This window comes from Giraffa tippelskirchi, chromosome 3, assembly GCF_054371585.1.
Source record: "Giraffa tippelskirchi isolate mGirTip1 chromosome 3, T2T-mGirTip1v1.2.pri, whole genome shotgun sequence".
Classification (NCBI taxonomy): Eukaryota; Metazoa; Chordata; class Mammalia; order Artiodactyla; family Giraffidae; genus Giraffa; species Giraffa tippelskirchi.
In genome coordinates, this window is record NC_137277.1 from 190,068,084 (window position 1) to 190,085,872 (window position 17,789).

Here is a 17,789-nt window from a genome sequence, read left to right on the forward strand (position 1 = left end):
GGCCATTCTCCACGGCAGGAGAGACAACGTAGAGACCACGTTCCGCGGCTAATCAGTGTCCATCCATTGAGCATTTAGTGGGAGCAGAGCTCTGGGCTAAGCGCGTAGCGGATGCTGACTCATTTAATATACCATTCCCGCAAGTCAGCTGCTCCCGCTAGCCCCTGCCTTAAAGACGGGAACCAGGCGCACGGCAGGTTCGGGGCTTTGCTCCAGCCGGCTGTGGGGGTGGGATGGGCGGCAGGCTGTGGGCAGGTCTGTCTTGGCCGGTGGAGGTGGGCCTTTCTCCACCCGGGGGCCCAGGAAGTGGGTCAACAGGCTAAGCGGCCGGCTTCCAAGTCAGTAGCCGTGACCCAGGGTTGCACACCAGTGCTGACCAGGGCAAGGTCATTTGGGGGTGTCTCCCGAGCAGTGTGCTGGGGGACACGGTAGGGAGTGGGGTTTATAGAACCAGTGGAACATTCTTACCACTGCCAGGCTGCTCAGACATGGGAGTCAGATGGACCGGGGCCTGAGCTGGAGCAAGGCAGTTCCCCTGGGCCTCAGTTTACTCACCTGTAGAGTGGGAAGGGTAACGCCTGCCTCACAGAGCTAGGGTGGGAGGAAAGTGACTAGTCTAGCACAAAATAAGCATTTTACAGTGAAAGCCAGTCCTCCCTTTCTCCAGGAGAACAGAGTCTGATGAGACAGGCAGAGAAGTGAACACTTACAATACCCCAGATGTTGTGAGGAAGGCACGTGCCAGGGCTGGAGACACTTAGATGGGTGTAGCGACTCATTCTGGGGAAGTCCTGAAGGGCTTCCTGGAGGAGGTGATGAAGGTGTTGCAAGCCTGGAAGAGGCTGGAAATGGTGTCCCAGAAACTTGACGGTGGCCTGCGATTTGGGAAGCAGATTCCTCCTCCCCAAGAGATGCTCACTGAGCCACTCTCATAGCAACCTGCTTGGTTTGGGGGAGGGGGTCGGTGCCACTTGGTGTGGTTTGTAGACAGAGGTGCTGGAAGGAGGGCACTGCCTCCAAACCCCCAGCTCTGGGTGATGGGCATCCACAGAGCTGCTGGGTCTCCAAAGGGGCTCTCAATAAATGGCACCAAAGCAGGAGTGACGCTGGCCACTGGGTAACTGGCCACGCCGGGTAACTGGAACGGAAGGCTGGGGTAAACAGCTGGAGCCTGAGACGGGCTTGGGGGCACATGAGCAGGGGTGTCTGGGCCTGGGAGAATGACCTTCAGTGCCTGCCGGGGTGACCCCACGAGACCAGAGGACCCCTCCTGCCTTAGCCTTGCCTGCTGACATGGTGGTCCTTGTCAGGACAGACCTCTAAGCCTGAGCAGTACCTGTTCCTTCCTGGGGCCCGTGGAGGGGTGAGGAGGGCAGGAGCAGGACGCTGGCTGGGTTTTGCTGGCCGTGGAAGCAGCGGTGTCAGCATCTGGCTCTATTCCCTCGGCCGCCCCTCCCCCTGTGTGTCCCCGTTCCCCAGCCAGGTGACGGCGGCGTCTAGCTCATTCTCCCCATCGCATCCACGTGATGATTACGGCGGCATAGAGGCTGTGGGGTCAGCCAGTCTGGGATTCGGGTCCGGCCCTGTCACTTGCAGTGTGGCCTGGGACCATGCTCCCAGTCTTTCTGACCACTGGCAGCTGGGAGGTCACGAGGGTGAAGCCGCTGACTGCACCTGTTGTCACGGGTCCGTTGACTAGTCGCAAAAAGCCCTGTGAGGTGAGTGGTCTTAGCAAAGCTCAGAGAGGGTTGGCAGCCTGTGCCAGGTCACAGAGGGGTGAGGTGTGTATATAGCTGGGGTTTGACCCAGGACCTCTGATTGCAGGACCCCTGCCTCCCTCTCTGCCGCACACACTGGTTTGAAGCAAAAGGCTGACGTCCCAGCTGTCCCATCATGTCCCAGATGAACTCTCTGTGGTTCATCAGATAGCTTTCCTGATGGCATGGGATGTCTGTCTGGGCACTGTGGAAGTTGTTTCTTGGCCTGACTGGGGGGCCCTTTGAACTTATCCAATCTGACACCATTGCATTAAGAATGGGAAAGTATTCTAGAGAAGGGACTTGCCCAAGATCACACAGTAAGTCTGGGCAGAGACAGGGCCGATACACTGGGACTTTCCTGGGGGTCCAGTGGCTAAGACTCCGTGCTCCCAATGCAGGGGGCCTGGGTTCGATCCCTGGCCAGGGAACTAGATCTCATGTGCTGCAACTCCGAGTTCACGTGCTGAAACTGAACATCCTGCATGTTACAACTAAGACCTGGTGCAATCAAATAAATAAATTTTTTTTTTTTTAAAGAGAGAGAAAGGACCAGGTACCCGGTTGCTTGCAGTGACACTGGCTGCCTCGTTGCCCGAGGGGCTGTTTTCCTCCCCCCTTCTCAAGGCCCGGTGACTCCCCATGGAGCACCCCGGAGGCCTGCTGGCCACCCGGTAAAGGGTGGCCGTGGTCACCAGAACAGGCAGGGAGAGTGGGAATGACTCCACGCAGCTCGGCCCTGCAGTCTGTTGGCCGGGCTTGCTTTCACCGCCTGGCTGGGAAAATGCACTTGCCAGCCCCTCTCAGTTGCTTCTAGATCCGCAGAGGGTCAGGGCAGGAGGGAGATGTGTCCCTGCTTGGGTGGTCCGGGCCTTACACACCCACCTGTCGCTGCCTGTCCCAGACAGGGGCAGGCTGGGCCACGCCAGTGGTGAGAATGGCCCTCGTCCAGCAAGGGCGCCTGTGTACCTCCAATTGAGCGCTTTTAACATCCATGAATCCTGCAAGGTAGGGTTGCTGCCGCCTTTTCACAGAGGAGGAGACTGAGGTTTCCAGCTAGGGATGAGCGGGCCCTCTGGGGACCCTGCAGGGGCAGGCGGCTTTCTCAGTTTGCTGCCCTTCTCAGAGGGCCTGGTCAGAGATTGAATCTCGGAGACTCATGTCACCTTTGATTCTACTGGGCCTGAGCAGCTCATGGCACACACTCCAGAACCGATCATGGAACGAATGAGTGGACAAAGGCTGAATCAATGCACAGAAAGAGAAACAAGTATTGTATATTAGCACATATATGTGGACTCTAGAAAAATGGTATAAATGATCTTATTTGCAAGGCAGAAATAGGCACACATAGAACAAATATATGGATACCAAAGGGGAAAAGGGGGGTGGGAGGAACTGGGAGACTGGGATCCACACGTATGCAGTATCTGTGTGTGCATGTGCTAAGGGCTCAGTCACTCAGTCGTGTCCGGCTCTTTGTGACCCCACAGACTGGAGCCCGCCGGGCTCCTCTGCCCATGGGATTCTCCAGGCAAGAATACTGGAGTGGGTTGCCATTTCCTCCTCCAGGGGATCTTCCCCACCCAGGGATGGAACCCGGGCCTCCCGGATTCTTTATCCCTGAGCCACCAGGGAAGCCCAAACACTACTGACGCTATGAGTGAAACAGATAACTAATGAGGAGGTAGTGTGTATACAGCGCAGGGAACTCTGCTTAACGCTCTGTGGTGACCTGAATGGGAAGGAGGTCCAGGAGGGAGGGGACCTCTGTATGCAGACAGCTGAATCGCTCTGCTGTGCGGGAGACACTAACATGACGTTGTAAAGCAGCTATTCTCCAAGAAAAATTAATTCTAAAAATGCATGCTGCCGCCCCACTCCTGGCTTGCTGGTCACTGGTGCTGAGGGCAGGGGCCAGTGGCCTGATGCCATCACCCAGGGTAACTCTGGGTGGCGGCGATGTCCCTGAGACTGTCTCCTCTTTCCGGCTCCGAGGAAGGGCCACATCTGAGTGTCATATCTAGAGGGACTCAGAGATCGTATTATGGACCAGAGGCCCTGGCGGAGGGAGGGCTTGCTGCGTTCGTGCAGTGAATTAGCGACAGAACTGGACTTGAACTAGGATCTCCCGCCCCCTTTAGCCCAGAACCCTCTCCTCCACAGGGTGCTCCCGAGTGCACCTTGGACCCCCACCCACCCTGAGTAGCCTTGCACAGACCGCTCTGTTGGGAAGCCCTGGGGACAGCTGCCGTTTCAGGCTGAGAGCGAGTGCATGCACGTGTGTGTATGTCTGTGTGCACGCACACACGCGTGTGTGTGGTGCCAGCTTGCTGGGAAGAGGCACACACTTGATAACGTGGCTGCTCAGCCCAGCCTATCACCAGCTCACAGCCTGTGCTCCGGCCTTCCTGGGCCATTACCGCCCGCCTGTAATGGAATCGGCCGCCCTGGTTAAGTGTTCACATTAAATTAATACCTCCTCCGCGGAGACAATCAGTTGGCATTTAATTTGTGTTTCCTCTGAGCAGCAGAGTACAGCTGGGCAGCTGGGCCTCCGATGGGCACGTCTGGGAGGCGTCCCTTCCCCTGAATCAGGGGCTGGGTGCCGATGGGCGTGCCAGAGTCCACGGGGAAGGAGATGGTGAGCGTGGGCGCGTCAGGGCTGGGAGGTACCCATGCGCGCAGGGCTCGGGGGGCCAGAGGGCCTGTCCACTCACAGGCTGGGGGCCAGCCCCTCTGGTTACTGGAGAGAGAAGGTGTAGTCCAGCGATGAGAGCAGGGAGTCGGGCTCAGAGGCCCGAGCGCTCTGTGCTGGGCTGCCCACCCTGCTCTCGCCGCCCACTTGCTCGCCTGTATTTCTTTCTGTGCCTCAGCCGTGAACTGTTTGTGGTCTTGGACAAGGAGCATGGCGCGGAAGGGGGCAGTTGACCCGGTTGTGAATTTCCAGCTCTCTAGGGGACTCAGTAGAAGTCAGTGGGTAGGGGCCTGCTGAGCGCCCACTCTGGTCTGTTGCCCACTGGCTTCTGCAAAACTGCATTTGAGGAAGGGTCACCCTGGTCTGCCTGGTCCTCCAGCTCAGACGTTAGTCTAGAGGAGGAGCTGGCAGTCGAGCCCTGGCTCCACGGCAAGGCTGGGGCAAGGCACCCCCGCGTGGGGAGGGCAGGGGCGCCTCTCTACGTCTGTGGGCGAGTGGGCAGTGCAGAGCCCCACAGCCAGGTGGGCAGGTGGGCAGCATGGCTCCAGCAGGCCCCCGGCCAGAGTTGCGTGGCAGCCTGCACCCAGCTGCTTTGGGGTGAGCTCTCCGGTCCTGGGTGCAAACTGCCTTCCGCCCACCTGCCCACCGCCGGAGGCAGGGCCCACGCTTGGCCCCGAATGAAGTTTTCCACTGATGGCTCCGGCCCAGCCTCACCTGAGCTTGCTTCCCATCACCTGAGTGAGCTGGCTCGGGCGTGCCGCTGGCTCGCCCTCCCTGGCAAGGTGTGGACCATTCCTGCGGCGCCTCCCAGCTCCCCGGAGGCCTGGCTGCTGGAGCCAGCCGTGGGATCCTGCAGTCGGGAGTTGAGCCTCGGAGTGTCTGCGGTGTGCTGTGTGCCAGGGGAGGGGCTGGGCGTTTGCACCCACACCCCTGGACCCCGTGTGTTCTCACAGCCTCAGAGAGAGCGCCGCGCTTCCCATCTCACAGACGAGGCAACGCAGGCCCAGAGAGGGTGGCTCGCTTGCCCAGAGTGACACAGCTGGCGAGCAGCAGGGGCAGCATGCTAACCCGGTCTCCCGCCGCCCCCCGCCCCGGGGTCTCCAGGACTTTCTCCCCAGAAACCCCCCTGGGCTGTCCCCGGGACTGCAATGGTTTTGTGGGGGCTGCACCCGCTTTCCTCTGGAGCTGGAGCCCCGGAGCCTCTTTCTGTGACCAACAGGAAGTGAAGCAGCTGTGAGTCAGTCCCTCTGCCGGTGACTTCAGCTCGGCCTTCCGCCCCTCCGAAGCCAGGCTTTGTGGCCCCTTTCCTGAGGGTCCGTGTGTCACCCTGAGCCCGTGGGGGCGGAGAGACCCTGGCCCTGTTGTTGGCGGGGGGTGGGGGCGGGGGGCTGGCCCTGTGGCGCCTCCCCTCCCCCCAGCGGCCTTCCAGGACTTCCCGTCCATCACGTGGTCCAGCGGTGGCTCCTCAGGAATGCGGGAATGCGGGCGACCGCATCTGGCCGGGGCTGGGGAGGCTCGGTGGGGGGGGGCGGCTGCCTCCCCCTCCCGGCCCCCCTCCGCACACGTGCGCTCCTTCTGCTAAGACGGTGGCCGAGCCCGTGTGGACCCTGGGGGGAGGCATCTCTTCCCTCCACTCGCCACCCTGACCTCCCAGCTCTCTTGCCCCGGCCTGGAGCTGCGGGGAGCAGAACAGACATGCTTTCTCCTTCTCCCGGCTGGCTTCCGCCCTGGCCGGCCACCCTGCGGGGGAGGCCTCTCCCGGGGGAGGCTCTGGAGCCAAGCGGACGGTCAGAGCTGAGTGGCGAGGCCCCCAGGCTGGGGCTCAGACTGAGGAGGCTGGGAAGGGCGCTTGCCACTTGGGTCGCCCATCCATTCATTCAACAAATCCATTCAACAGCTGTCTGATTCCTTACAAGTGGGGCTGGGCTTAGTGCAGTGAGCATAGGCATCATGAACGGCTGGGGAGGGGCCAGACCCCCGCTTTAGACCCGACTCCTGCAGCGTCCTCTGTGCCCCCTTCCCCACCTAGAACCTGCATCTCCCCTCTCTGGGCCCTGACAGGCCGGGCGCAGGGTGCCCAAGGCCTCTGGAGGCGGATGCTGCAGGACCCTGGCTGTGCTGTCTGCCCGCACGTCTACACCTGTGGGCTCCCTGGTCTGAGCCCAGATGTGGGGCCAGAATGGCTCTTCTTGAGCGTCCCTGGGGCACGCTGGGCTCACACTCCGTCTCCTTTAAAGATGGAAAGACTGAGGCTCTGAGCGCTGGAAGCAGATGCTGGGTTCAGACCCAAGCCCTTTGACCGGGGCAGGGGAGGGTGCCCCGCTGTCCACGTCCTGGGTGACCCTGCACCTCACTTTCCTTATCTGTGTGCTCAGAGGTGTGGTCCAGGTGGGCTCTGGTCCCTTTCAGCCTTCATTTCTGGAAATTCTCTGAGTCTCTTGTTTCTATGAAATAGAACCCTCCCCCTTCCCACCCGCCCCGGCCCGCTGTGTGATTTGGGGGGAGGTGCCTCATGCTTGTGGACTTCAGTGTTTTCATCAGTCCCATGGAGATCATCTCACCCGGCCTAGAGGTTCCTGTGAAGCTGCAGGCAGGCTCTGCCGGTGGAGCAGCTGGGGGTGGTGCCGGGCGCACTGTCAGCGCCCTATCCGCCTGGTCACACCAGCAGCAGCGCTGCCGTCATCCATCCTGCCTGCTTCGTGAGCATCCACAGCCTAGAACGCTTTGAGAGCTGTGGCTGGAGGGCGTCCGCAGGTGGGGAGAGAGCGAGAGGATGCGGGGGGCCAGAGAAGGTCCCCGTGGGCTGGTGGGGGTGTGAGCCAGACCTGGGCCTGAGCACGCCTCGGCGTGGAGGAGACGGAGGGTGGCCTGCCACTGTCCCTGGCATCGTGGGCTGGCTCTGTGGGGGAGATGCCGCTGCCCAGCGGCCCGGGGCCGATGGCATCCTGCTGCCTGCCAGGTCAAGCCTGGGCTCAAGGGGGAAACAGTGGAGTGGCTGCCTTGGTTTGGAGGAGAGATGACATGTGAGACAGACCTGGGAGAATGGATAGATTTCAGGAGGCTGAAGTGGAGGGAAAGAACATCTGATTCTGTCTCTTCTGTTCTCAAAGTGGGGACCACCCTTAGGGGAGGATTAAGTAATAGTTTATCTTTTATGTGTATGTGAAGGCCCGACGTGGTGTTCACCACCCAGAAAGTGACCAATAAATGTCTTTCTCTCCACTCCCTTCAAGAGAAAAAAGAGTTTGGAAGTTTTATGAGCTGGTGGGTCAGGGCGGGCAGGGATGGATCCAAGTGATTCAGACTGTCCTGGCCTTGGCTAGAGTTATCTGGGTGTGCTGGGCCTTCATTTTCCCACCTGTAAAATGGAGAGGCAGTTTCTCTGCAGCGTCACAGCCCACTGTGTGCTCAGCAGCCCCCGACCCACAGTAGGTGTGTCCCCTCTTGGTGGCAGCTGGCTTCTCCCTGGCTTCCTGCTGGCCTGTCTTTGCTTATGTTGGTCTCGATGCCTGAAACTCCCCTCCTGCTGAAACCGAGCTCCTGTGGGCAGATCCAGGTCAGGGTAGGGGACGGGCCTGGGAAGCCGGTTTTGGAATGTCCTAGAGCCCACAACTTGGTTGACCAGTTCCTGGCTCAGCTTCGCGCTCTCTCCCCCTAGGCTGAGTTGCTGTGAACGCAGGGCATCTGGGGCTCCTTAAGAAACATCACTCATCCATCCTCTCACTCCCGTCAGCCAGAGCAGCTGAAGGGCGAAGCTCTTCTGCACTGTCAACATGGAAGCGGGCACAGCCAAGCTTTCCCGCCGAGGGCCAGGAGGGGAGGTCAGCATGGGCAGCGGGCTCAGTCTGTCAAGCCGGCTGCTGTCAACACACAGGGGTCCTTCCTGGGTCTCCTGGGGGCAGGTGCACCGGCCGTCCACCCATCCAGCTCTGGAAATGAAAGGCCAATGAAATCATTTGTGCAAGCTCACCTGGGGTGCAGCTTAGCGAGGCAAGGGGGTCACCAAAGCGCCTTCTGCTGGGGAGCTCATGAGAAGCGAGCCCCACCCCAGACCTGCTGAACCGACTCTGCACGTGTGCACGGTCCCAGGTGACACCCACGCTCATCCCAGTTGGCAACTGGAGGCTTGAGAGCGTGGGCTTGACTTGAGTCCCATCCGTGCTGACTGGTTGTGTGGCCTTGGACAGGTCACACCTCTCTGAACCTTGGCTCTCTCATCTGCAAAATGGGTTTGGGGAAAATGTCTTTACAGGAGAGGGTTAAGAAGTCAGATGAAAGCCAATGAGATGTGTCCAAGGCACTGAGCCCAGCTCAGGGGACTCGAGTGGTGCTCGCCAATCAGTGGTTGCTGCCACTGCAACTCCTGTGTCTCAGGATCCAAAGATGTGGCTTGTGTTCTCGCTCTGGGTTGACCTGAGACAAATTGCTGGGCCTCACCTTTCCTGTCTGTTCAATGGGTCTGTTGACCCGCTGCCCCACCTTCCTCATGAGAAGGTTGCTGCCAGGAAAAGGAAAAGTGAGAGGGGGCTGGCCTCATCCCAGAGGCTCCTCTGAGAAGCTGGTGTGTGTGGGGGTGAGATGCCCCTGGGTGCTCGCATCTCATCCCTCGCCGCCCCCTTTATCTTGCTGTTGCTGCAGGGACGCAGTAGCGAGGCCGGCCCTGGGGGCCAGGCTGCGGCCAGCGCCCTCCCTTGGCCCTGCTCTGCTCAGCGGCTTTGGAAGCCAGTCCCCTGCCCGCCTCGGGACAGCGTGGCCAGGAGGGATGATTCAGCTCGGGCCCTGTATTACGGGCCTCGGCCTCCCTTGAGGGGAGCCCCAGACGCCCTGTGCGGCTGGGCGAGCTGGGGCAGCCTTGAGCTTCTTCCCACCTGGGGTTCCTGTTCCCCAGCTGTGCCTGGGCCTGGACTCTGGGCCCCACCCACGACATGCTGGGCGACCCTGGGCAGATTCCTTTCACACACAGGGCCTCGGTGTCTCCGTTTGTACCATGGGAGGGTTCTGTGAGACGATCCTACCCAGGTCAGGCTCTTAGACTCTCTTCCTGCCCCTCCTTGGGTTCCTCTGTATCTCTTATCCACACCAGAACGCCCACCCAGCCCCGCTGCCCACGGGGTTCTGAACTCTGCCGCCCCCGGCCAATCGAGGCCTGGCCGCCACCGCTGGGGCTGGTGAAGCCGGGAGGGAGGAGCATGTGTGTCCTCTGGGGGGCCTGCCCGGGCCGTCTGTGTCCCGTGTGGGAAAGAGGAGGAATTTTCCTCTGTGTGCAAACAGTATCCGTTTTCTCTTGTTTCCAAAAGCCAGTGACGTAACCCGCTCTTCAGCCATCCCTCCCCTCTGGCCTATTTTTAGCTGGCCCCGACAGCATCCTCAAGGCTTCCAGACCTGCCCGCTCTGAGGCCATGTAGGGAGGCAGCCCCGGGGTGAAGAAAGAGAGAAGTCCCCAGTCTGTCTGTCCCGGGGTGGAGAAGGGCCCGGCCCTCTGGGGCAGCAGGGCTGTCTGGGTGTGGACGGGGGTCAGAGCTCCCCCGGGGTACACGGTCCACGGGGAGCCCGGCAGGGTCACCAGCACCCAACCTGGAGCCCCCAGCCTGAGTCTGAGTCTTGGCCTCGCCTGCCCTCACCCTCTCTTAGGCATTAAATGTGCTTGTGTCTGACTCTGCGACCCCATGGACTGTAGCCCACCAGGCTCTTCTGTCTATGGGGATTCTCCAGGCGAGAATACTGGAGTGGTTGCCCTCCCCTCCTCCAGGGGATCTTCCCTACCCAGGGATCGAACCCAGATCTCCCTCATTGCAGGCCGGTTCTTTACCATCCGAGCCGCCAGTGAAGCCCAGGCATTAAATAAGTGAGACTTATATTTCTTTTTTGCTTTAATGTGATAAAACAGACCTGGGTTTGAAGTCCAGGCGCATCCCCTAACTAGCTGTGTGTCTTTGGGCAAGATATTTAACCTCTCTGAGCCTCAGTTTCCTCATCTGTAAGAAAGGGATGATAACAGCTACGTGGGAGATGTTTTTGTTGGGTAGGGTAGGTTGCAGGACAGATTGACTCTGAGATTGCAATGGTTGGCACACAAAAAAGTTTGTTTCTTGTGGGTGCAAAGGAGAGCCTGACTGTGGTGCTGGCTATAGCCTGGCAGCTGAGAACAGCCTTGATACCGCGTCTCACAGAAACGGAAGGAGCAGCAGCATTTGTGCCGCACCTCACGCTGCGTGTGCACAGGGGCGGGGTGGTCCCGCCCGTCCCGCCCGTCCCCGTCTCCCAGTGGTGCTGCGCTCATGCCCGGAGCCTGGCACTCGTCCCCTGGTATCATGCCTCAACCCACCACCCCCAGCCTGGGAGCTCCGGGACACAGGCAGGGGTGGAGTCCCTGCTGCACCTTGCTCAGCCAGCGCGGGGGCGATCCAGGGTGGGTGCTGGCGTTGTGCCTGGGGGTGGACTTCCTGGGGGACGCCGCCCTCTAACCACCTGCCCCTCTTGGCTGTTGCAGATGGGAGGAGGAGCTCGCCAAGCGCGTGAACCTGCAGACCATGGTGGACACGCTGCAGGAGGTAAGAGGTCCTGACCGGGAGAGGCTGGGGGGCGAGCCACGCGGTCGAGGGGCGAGGCTGGGGGACAGTTTCCAGCACAGCCTCTCCTCCGTGGAGCCGGGGGCCTCTCCCGCCTCCTCTGCTTCGGGTCCAGGATACAGTTGCAGAAAGGCCGGGGCACAGGAGTCCCGTCGCCATCTCAGCCACGCAGGACTGGACTCGGGGCCGAGGGCCTTGGAAGGGGCGGGTGGGCTTGCCGCCAGGTGGCCCCCAGCCCCTGTGGGCGTTCTGTGGCAGGTGGGAGGATGGCCTCTGGCTTCTCTGGCTTGGTGGCTCGGTGTTCTGGACCCTGCTTCACACTGGCCGACGGTGCACCCTGGGCAGCAGACTTGCCTTCTCAGCTCTGTTTTCCTCTCAGCCAAATGGGCACAAGAGTGGCAACCCCGTGGGGAGCCATGGACAGCTCTTTTTAACATTGAAAAAAATCACCCTCTGATAGTTCAAGCATTGATCATCTACATAAATAAATAACCAAAGAAGAAAGAAAGAAAATAAGCATTGATCTTCTAAGGAAGTTAGAGAGAGATTAAAATAATGTCAAGGAGACATTAAAAGACATCACTGCCAAGGACTGGTTAAAATAACGTGTAGAAGGAAAAGGATGAACGTTCCCCCTGCCACCCTTGCTTTCTTTTGTGAGAAAAGGACTTTCTACTTTACAAACGTGGCACGTTCATGGTCCAACATTTGGAAAGTTCAGAAAAGCGCAGAGAAGGAACTGAAACCTCCCCCTGGTTCTCCCTGCTCCACTGTCGCTGGGCTGCTGCGTGACCTTCTGGTCTTCTCTGCGCACACGCAGAAGCCCTGGGTGTGCACGCTCAGTGCACGCTCAGTCAGGTTGGCACACGTGAGAGTGCCATTTTGGAGATCGGAGATGGTCACTTATTGGCAGTTTGACATACATTGACCTGCTGGGTTGACCCACTGGAATCACTTTTATATCCACTTTTTCTCTCAACACCTGCCATGGATTTTTCCATCCAGTGAGCAGTTCTTGGAAAAGAGCTGTTTTAGGCCGAGGGGTGAAGTGAAGGCTGAGTGGGGAGCCAGGCTGGGTCAAGTCTCGGCACCTCTCCCCTGGGGCACAAAGGCACCTGGCTTGGTTGGATGTCAGATGTCCATCTGGGGCTCTAAACCCAGGTGTCCGGCCTCTCTGCCCCTCATCGGGGAGCCCACCCAGCCCCCCCTGACCCCTCCTCGGTCTCCGTCCCCCGTAGGCAGCGCAGGAGGCGGAAGCCATCCAGGAGGAGATGAATGAGAAGATTGAGCGTCTCAAGGCTGAGCTGGTGGTGTTTAAGGGGCTCATGAGTGACGTAAGTGCCTCTGGCCAGCACCCCCGGCGTCATGAACCTCCCTCCCCCCCCCCCCCATCATGCAGAACGCTTCATTCACTCCGAGGCTCCAGAGCTCGGCTTCTAGTTAGAGTCCTGGCTGGCTGCGTTTGACCCGTGAGGATGACGGATGCATCGGAGATCAGGCCCCCCTCCCCGGCCCCCCCACCTCCGCTTCCCGTGGTCTGAGTAGAGATGCATTAATCAGCTGCTTAACCCATCCGCCCGCCCCGGGCTCCTCTGACGGCCTGTGTGCGCTCGCTCCAACTGCGCCAGCTCACCAGCGTGGGGGCGGGGGTGGCTCTGGGCCTCCATGTCTGGGCACAGTGGGGGCCGATGGCAGGCTGAAGGGGACCCTGGGTCTGGTCTGCGCCAGCCCGAGAGGCCACCCAGGCCAGCAGCCTCCCGGAGGTTGCTCTGTTGAGTCGGGACTGGCCGGTGTGCGCGTCCTTGGGACAGTTGGAGCCCCTCTGAGTCACTGTGGGCGGGGGGTAGCTGTTGGCAGAGCAGCAAGGGCTTCCTTCCTGCTGGGGACCTGGTTTCCTGCCACCTTTGAGCCGTGGGCAGTATGTAGAGAAGGACTGTAGGAGGGATACGGAGCCCAGGACAGGTGCCTCCGCCGGCTGTGGCTTTTGGCCCTGGGCAGTGTGAGGTAGGGTGGCTGGAAGAGGCCAGGAGGCTTCCTTTACTGGGGTCTGGGGGACCCCCACCCATCCTGGTCAGCCCCCGCCGTCAGCCTGGGAGGAATCTTTGCGGGGGACAGGTGCGGGAGCAGGGCTGCCTTTCAGCGGTGGGACGCGTCTTCCTTTTTCTCTTGTTCCGACAAAACAAACACTGACGCTGTGTCCGCTGAGAGGATGCCTTCTGGCCCTTAGGGAGACCGGCAAACACAGTCCCCTCGGTCCCCATGGCGCCCACATCCCCCCGCCCCTTGCCCCGAACCCGAGCCACTGGCCCGACCCTTCACACCCAGCAAAGGCTGCAGGACCCCTCTCGGACTGCGGGGACCTCCTGCCCAGCACCCGGGGGTCTCCCCCGCCCCCGTCCAGCCGGAGCCTGGGGGTGCCCCCCACTCCCCACTCACGTAACCCCCTGCTGTCCTCCCTGCAGCCCATGACAGACCTGGACACAAAGATCCAAGAGAAGGCCATGAAGGTGGACATGGACATCTGCCGCCGAATCGATATCACGGCCAAGCTGTGCGATGTCGCACAGCAGCGGAACTCGGAAGACGTGTCCAAGATCTTCCAGGTGATGAGGGCCGTCCTGCTCACCAGCCGGCACTGCCCGCCGCCTGCACGGCTACCTCCGCCCGGCCACCCTGCCCCAGGCCCCTCACACCCCGCCCATGGCCCTCCCCGCCTCCCCGACCCACCCCCAGGTAGCCTTTGCCCAGCCCTCTGGCCTCCCAGGGAAGTGTAGAATCAGGGACTGCATAGACTCATAGGCACGTGTGACGCCATCATCGAGGCTGACCGCTTCATCCTAAGTCCGAGGACACCACTCACCCGGTGGGTGGGAGGGGGGACGTGACGGGCTCCCGGAAGAACATGGCAGAGCTGGGACGAGGACTCAGGTCTCCGGACCCTCCAGGGCTCAGTCCATCTGTCCACCTTGGGCCCCCTGCCCTGCTTCCTGTCTTTCCTTCTGGGAGCAGGAGCCAGGGACCAGGGCCATGGTCGGGGAGCCCTGGGCAAACCGGCCTGAGCCCTAGCCTCGAGCCTCAGAATTCAGAAGGGGAACTGTTGACCCGTTGACTCTTTTTTCATTCCCACATTGAGACTCATTCAGTACCCTCACTTCCCTACCCCCAATGAGCAAGCGTCTGTGTCCGGAGTGAAGGTGATGGGTTAGCACTGGCGAGTGTCCTCCAGGGAGGGCTTGGGGGCCGGTCCAGCTGCCCAAAGGGCGTCTGTCATTCTCCAAAGGCTGCTTCTTGAGTTTGGGGTTGTGGTTTGGCTTTGGCTTGAGCCCAGGGCAGAAGAGCGTGTCGTTGGCTTTAAGCGTGTGACTCTGGATGTAGTGGGGTGAGGCCTGGGCTCCCCTGCGTGCCTTCTTCCTGCCCCTCTGTGGGGAAGCAAGGGGCCACTCAGCCCTTGTCTGGTTTGTCGCGTCTTGTCTGCTTGGAGTGGAGGAAGCTCATTGGACCGGGGCTGCCTACCTGTCGCCTTTGCATGGGAGCAGGAGGGCTCTGGGAAGCATGGACCCATCTGACCTGTGTAAGGGCTTCTGTCTCTCCGGGGAGCTCTGAGACATCCGGCCGGCCGAATCACCAGGCCTCCCAGGGCAGGGAAGGGGCCAGGCCGTCTGTTCCTCCGTCCCGCATGCCTCCCCACCTCACGCTTCCTGCTAACGCCACCTGCTTCTTAGAGGACCTGCATCCTTCCTGGCAGTGGCTGCCCCAGCCACGCTCCATCTACCCCTCAGGACGCCACCTCCCTTCCCAGCCCACCCCGCCCTCCATGCTGGCAGAGCCGCACAGTGACCTTGATCTTTTTCTTCCCGGGTCAGGTGGTCCCCAAAAAGAAAGAGCGTAAGGTGGCTTCCGATGACGACATCTCCGAGCAGGATGGGGAGGTGAGCCGGTTCTCAGACGACGAGGTCGGCTCCATGAACATCACAGACGAGATGAAGCGCATGTTTAACCAGCTGTGAGTATCCTTGCTGCCCTGGCGCCCAGGGCTCCTCTGTTTCCCCAGATTGCTAGGGTAGGAGGCGCAAACTGGTGCCCTGGGCCAACAAGTAGCCTCCAGATGTTTTGTTGGCCAGCATGGTGTTCTGCAAAAATCTGGATTCATATTCAACATTTATTATTTGGGGAGTTTCACATTTTCAGAAAAGGCCAAACTAGTAATAGTGCTCATTTCTATCGTTTAGTTGCTAAGTTGCATCTGACTCTTTGCGACCGCATAGACTGTAGCCCACCAGGCTCCTCTGTCCATGGGATTTTTCAGGCAAGAATACTGGAGTGGGTTGCCATTGCCCTCTCCAGGGGATCTTCCCAACCCAGGGGTTGAACCCACGGCTCTTGCTTGTCAGGCAGATTTTTAACTGCTAAGCCACTGGGGAAGCCAAATAGTGGTCATATTTGTGGACAGTTTTTTTTCTTAAATTGAGATATAACTGACATTGTAACTTTAGTTCAGATAAGCAACATTGTGATTCAGTATTTGTATATATTGTGAAATGCTCACCACAATAAGCCTAACATTCATCACCAAAGTTAAAATTTTTTTTTCCCTTGGGTTAAGCAGCCGCCTGGGTTAGTGGCAGAGTCTGGGCTCCAGTGTGGTCAGTGGTGGGCTGGAGCTGGTTTGTACCAGCTTGTGAAAGCTAATGTCTGCCCACTCCAGGTTCAGCAGTGGCACACTAATCGCTTAAAATCTGCCACGATGGCAAACTGTCATATGCTACCAGTCTGGGCGGGGCCTCCCTGGTGGCTCAAGAATCTGCCTGCCAATGCAGGAGACATGAGTTAGATCCCTGGGTCGGGAAGATCCCCTGGAGAAGGAAATGGCAACCCACTCCAGTATTCTTGCCTGGGAAATCCCATGGACAGAGAGCTGGACGGGCTGCAGTCCATGGGTTCACAAAAGAGCCGGCTGTGCCTTAGTGACCAAAGAACAATAAGTACCACCACCTGGGCAACCCTCTCTGGCCTCTGCAGACAGCTGGTGTACTGGACACTGGCTGGGTGTGGCTGTCTAGGGCAGGGACCCGTTGTATCTCTGGTTTGTCCATGCTACACCTGCAGTCCTGACCCTCCTGTGGTTCGCGTCCGCGTGGGGTCCCGGGTGGGCTGGGAGGCGAGCGGCTGCAGGCACGGGCTGATGCAGCTCAGGGCCGTGGTCAGATGGCAGGCTGGGGCTGCGTCTCTGAGTCTACTTCCTGCTGCCCCACGCGCCTGCCCTCGCCTGCCCTCTCCCCAGAGTCCCCTGCCCTTCGCTGGTCCCCTGAGCCCTGGCCCAGGGCTCCATGCTCCCTCCCACCCCCGTCTCCCCCCACCCCCTGGTCTGTAGTCTCACTGCCGAGCATACTTTCTGGCCTGATGTCCCTCCCCTGGAGTCCTGGGTGTCCCAACAACAGGGCTGGATTTGAGCGCTTGACTCTGGTGAGCCGTCACCAGCCTCATGGGGCCCCTCCAGGAGGGCCTCTCCTGTCACCGGTGCCCCTGCCATCATACTCGTTTCAGAAGCCAGGGGCCCGGGCCTCTCCAGACCCCTCCTGCTGTGCTTGGGGCTGGCCCAGGGTAATAGAGTCCAATGATCACTCCGCCCAGCCCTTCATCACAGATGAGGAAACAGCTCAGAGAGGGCAGGCGAGTCAGGACAGAGCCTGGATCTCGGTCCAGTGCTGTCCATGTCCTCAGAGATTTCCCTCTTTCTGTCTCTCCTGCCATGCCATCCTCATCCTGGTGACTCGGCAGGAAGATAGGAGTCGGACCCGGGCGGGATGGGTTTGCGTGACACTTCCCTATGCTTTCTGTTCCCTTGAAACAAAACTGAGATGGCGCCGTTTGCAGGGAGCAGGGGTTGCTGTTTTGAGGGTAACAAGGAGACTCCTAGACTCTTGATTCATCTTTCAACACCCCCCACCCCCAACCCTTCTCATGGGCTTCCCAGGTGGCGCGAGTGGTCAAGAACCTGCCTACCAATGCAGGAGACGTAAGAGATGTGGGTTCGATCCCTGGGTCAGGAAGATCCCCTGGAGGAGGGCGCAGCAACCCACTCCAGTGTTTTTGCCTGGAGAATCCCCATGGACAGAGGAGTTGGACACGACTGAAGCTACTTAGCACGCAAACATGCACCCCTCCCTTCTCATATTCTCATCTTTCACTGATGAGAGGGGCTTTGGGAGAGAACCCTTGGTCAAGTCTAGGTTTTCTGTAGGTTGCTGTGGGCATTCTTGAATGTCCAGCTGGGTTTATGCCTCAGAGACCCTGGCTGGGCTCATTTGGTTGAATTAAAGGGCTTCTTTGAAGAAACTGTTTTCCCAGATCTTCATCAAGTCACCAGGAATCCACAATGTGCCCAGAAAGCAGGTGGGGTGGAATGGAGGGGGGTGCGGGTGCACTGAGCTAAAAAAGGCTGTGCTCCTGGGTGTATGTATTTTCTTTGCCATGCTGCAAAAATGGGCACCTGAGTGTTGACAAGTCTCAACTGGGTTTAGTATTAAACCGATCAGTTAGATTGATCTGGTTGTCAAGCTGCCTAAGTTAAAGCAAAACAAAATTCTCTGATCAGCCCTCCGCCCTGGCAGTTCTGCCCAAAGCCATGCAGACCGCACCCTGGGCGGGGCCCTGGCCCCCTCCCACCGACCTCTCCGAAGGCTCTGGGCTGAGACCCAAGCCAGAAGCTGCCACCGGCCAGTTCCCCTGAAGTCTTTGAATAACTGCCCCGCGTCAGGGCTGTTT

The 17,789-nt window shown here is 59.6% G+C and overlaps 1 protein-coding gene across 3 annotated transcripts in view; it reads left to right on the forward strand.

The window, feature by feature from the left end:
- IFFO2 (intermediate filament family orphan 2) overlaps positions 1-17,789 on the forward strand; it is a 46,183-nt gene that overhangs the window by 23,764 nt on the left and 4,630 nt on the right. For 2 of the 3 annotated variants that reach the window (XM_081574947.1, XM_081574949.1), the window contains exons 2-5: positions 10,946-11,006; positions 12,263-12,358; positions 13,487-13,627; positions 14,888-15,027. In XM_081574947.1, coding sequence (XP_081431073.1) covers positions 10,946-11,006; positions 12,263-12,358; positions 13,487-13,627; positions 14,888-15,027 — 438 coding nt within the window. The remainder of the gene's footprint in view (positions 1-10,945; positions 11,007-12,262; positions 12,359-13,486; positions 13,628-14,887; positions 15,028-17,789) is intronic. The other variant, XM_081574950.1, reaches the window with a different exon arrangement.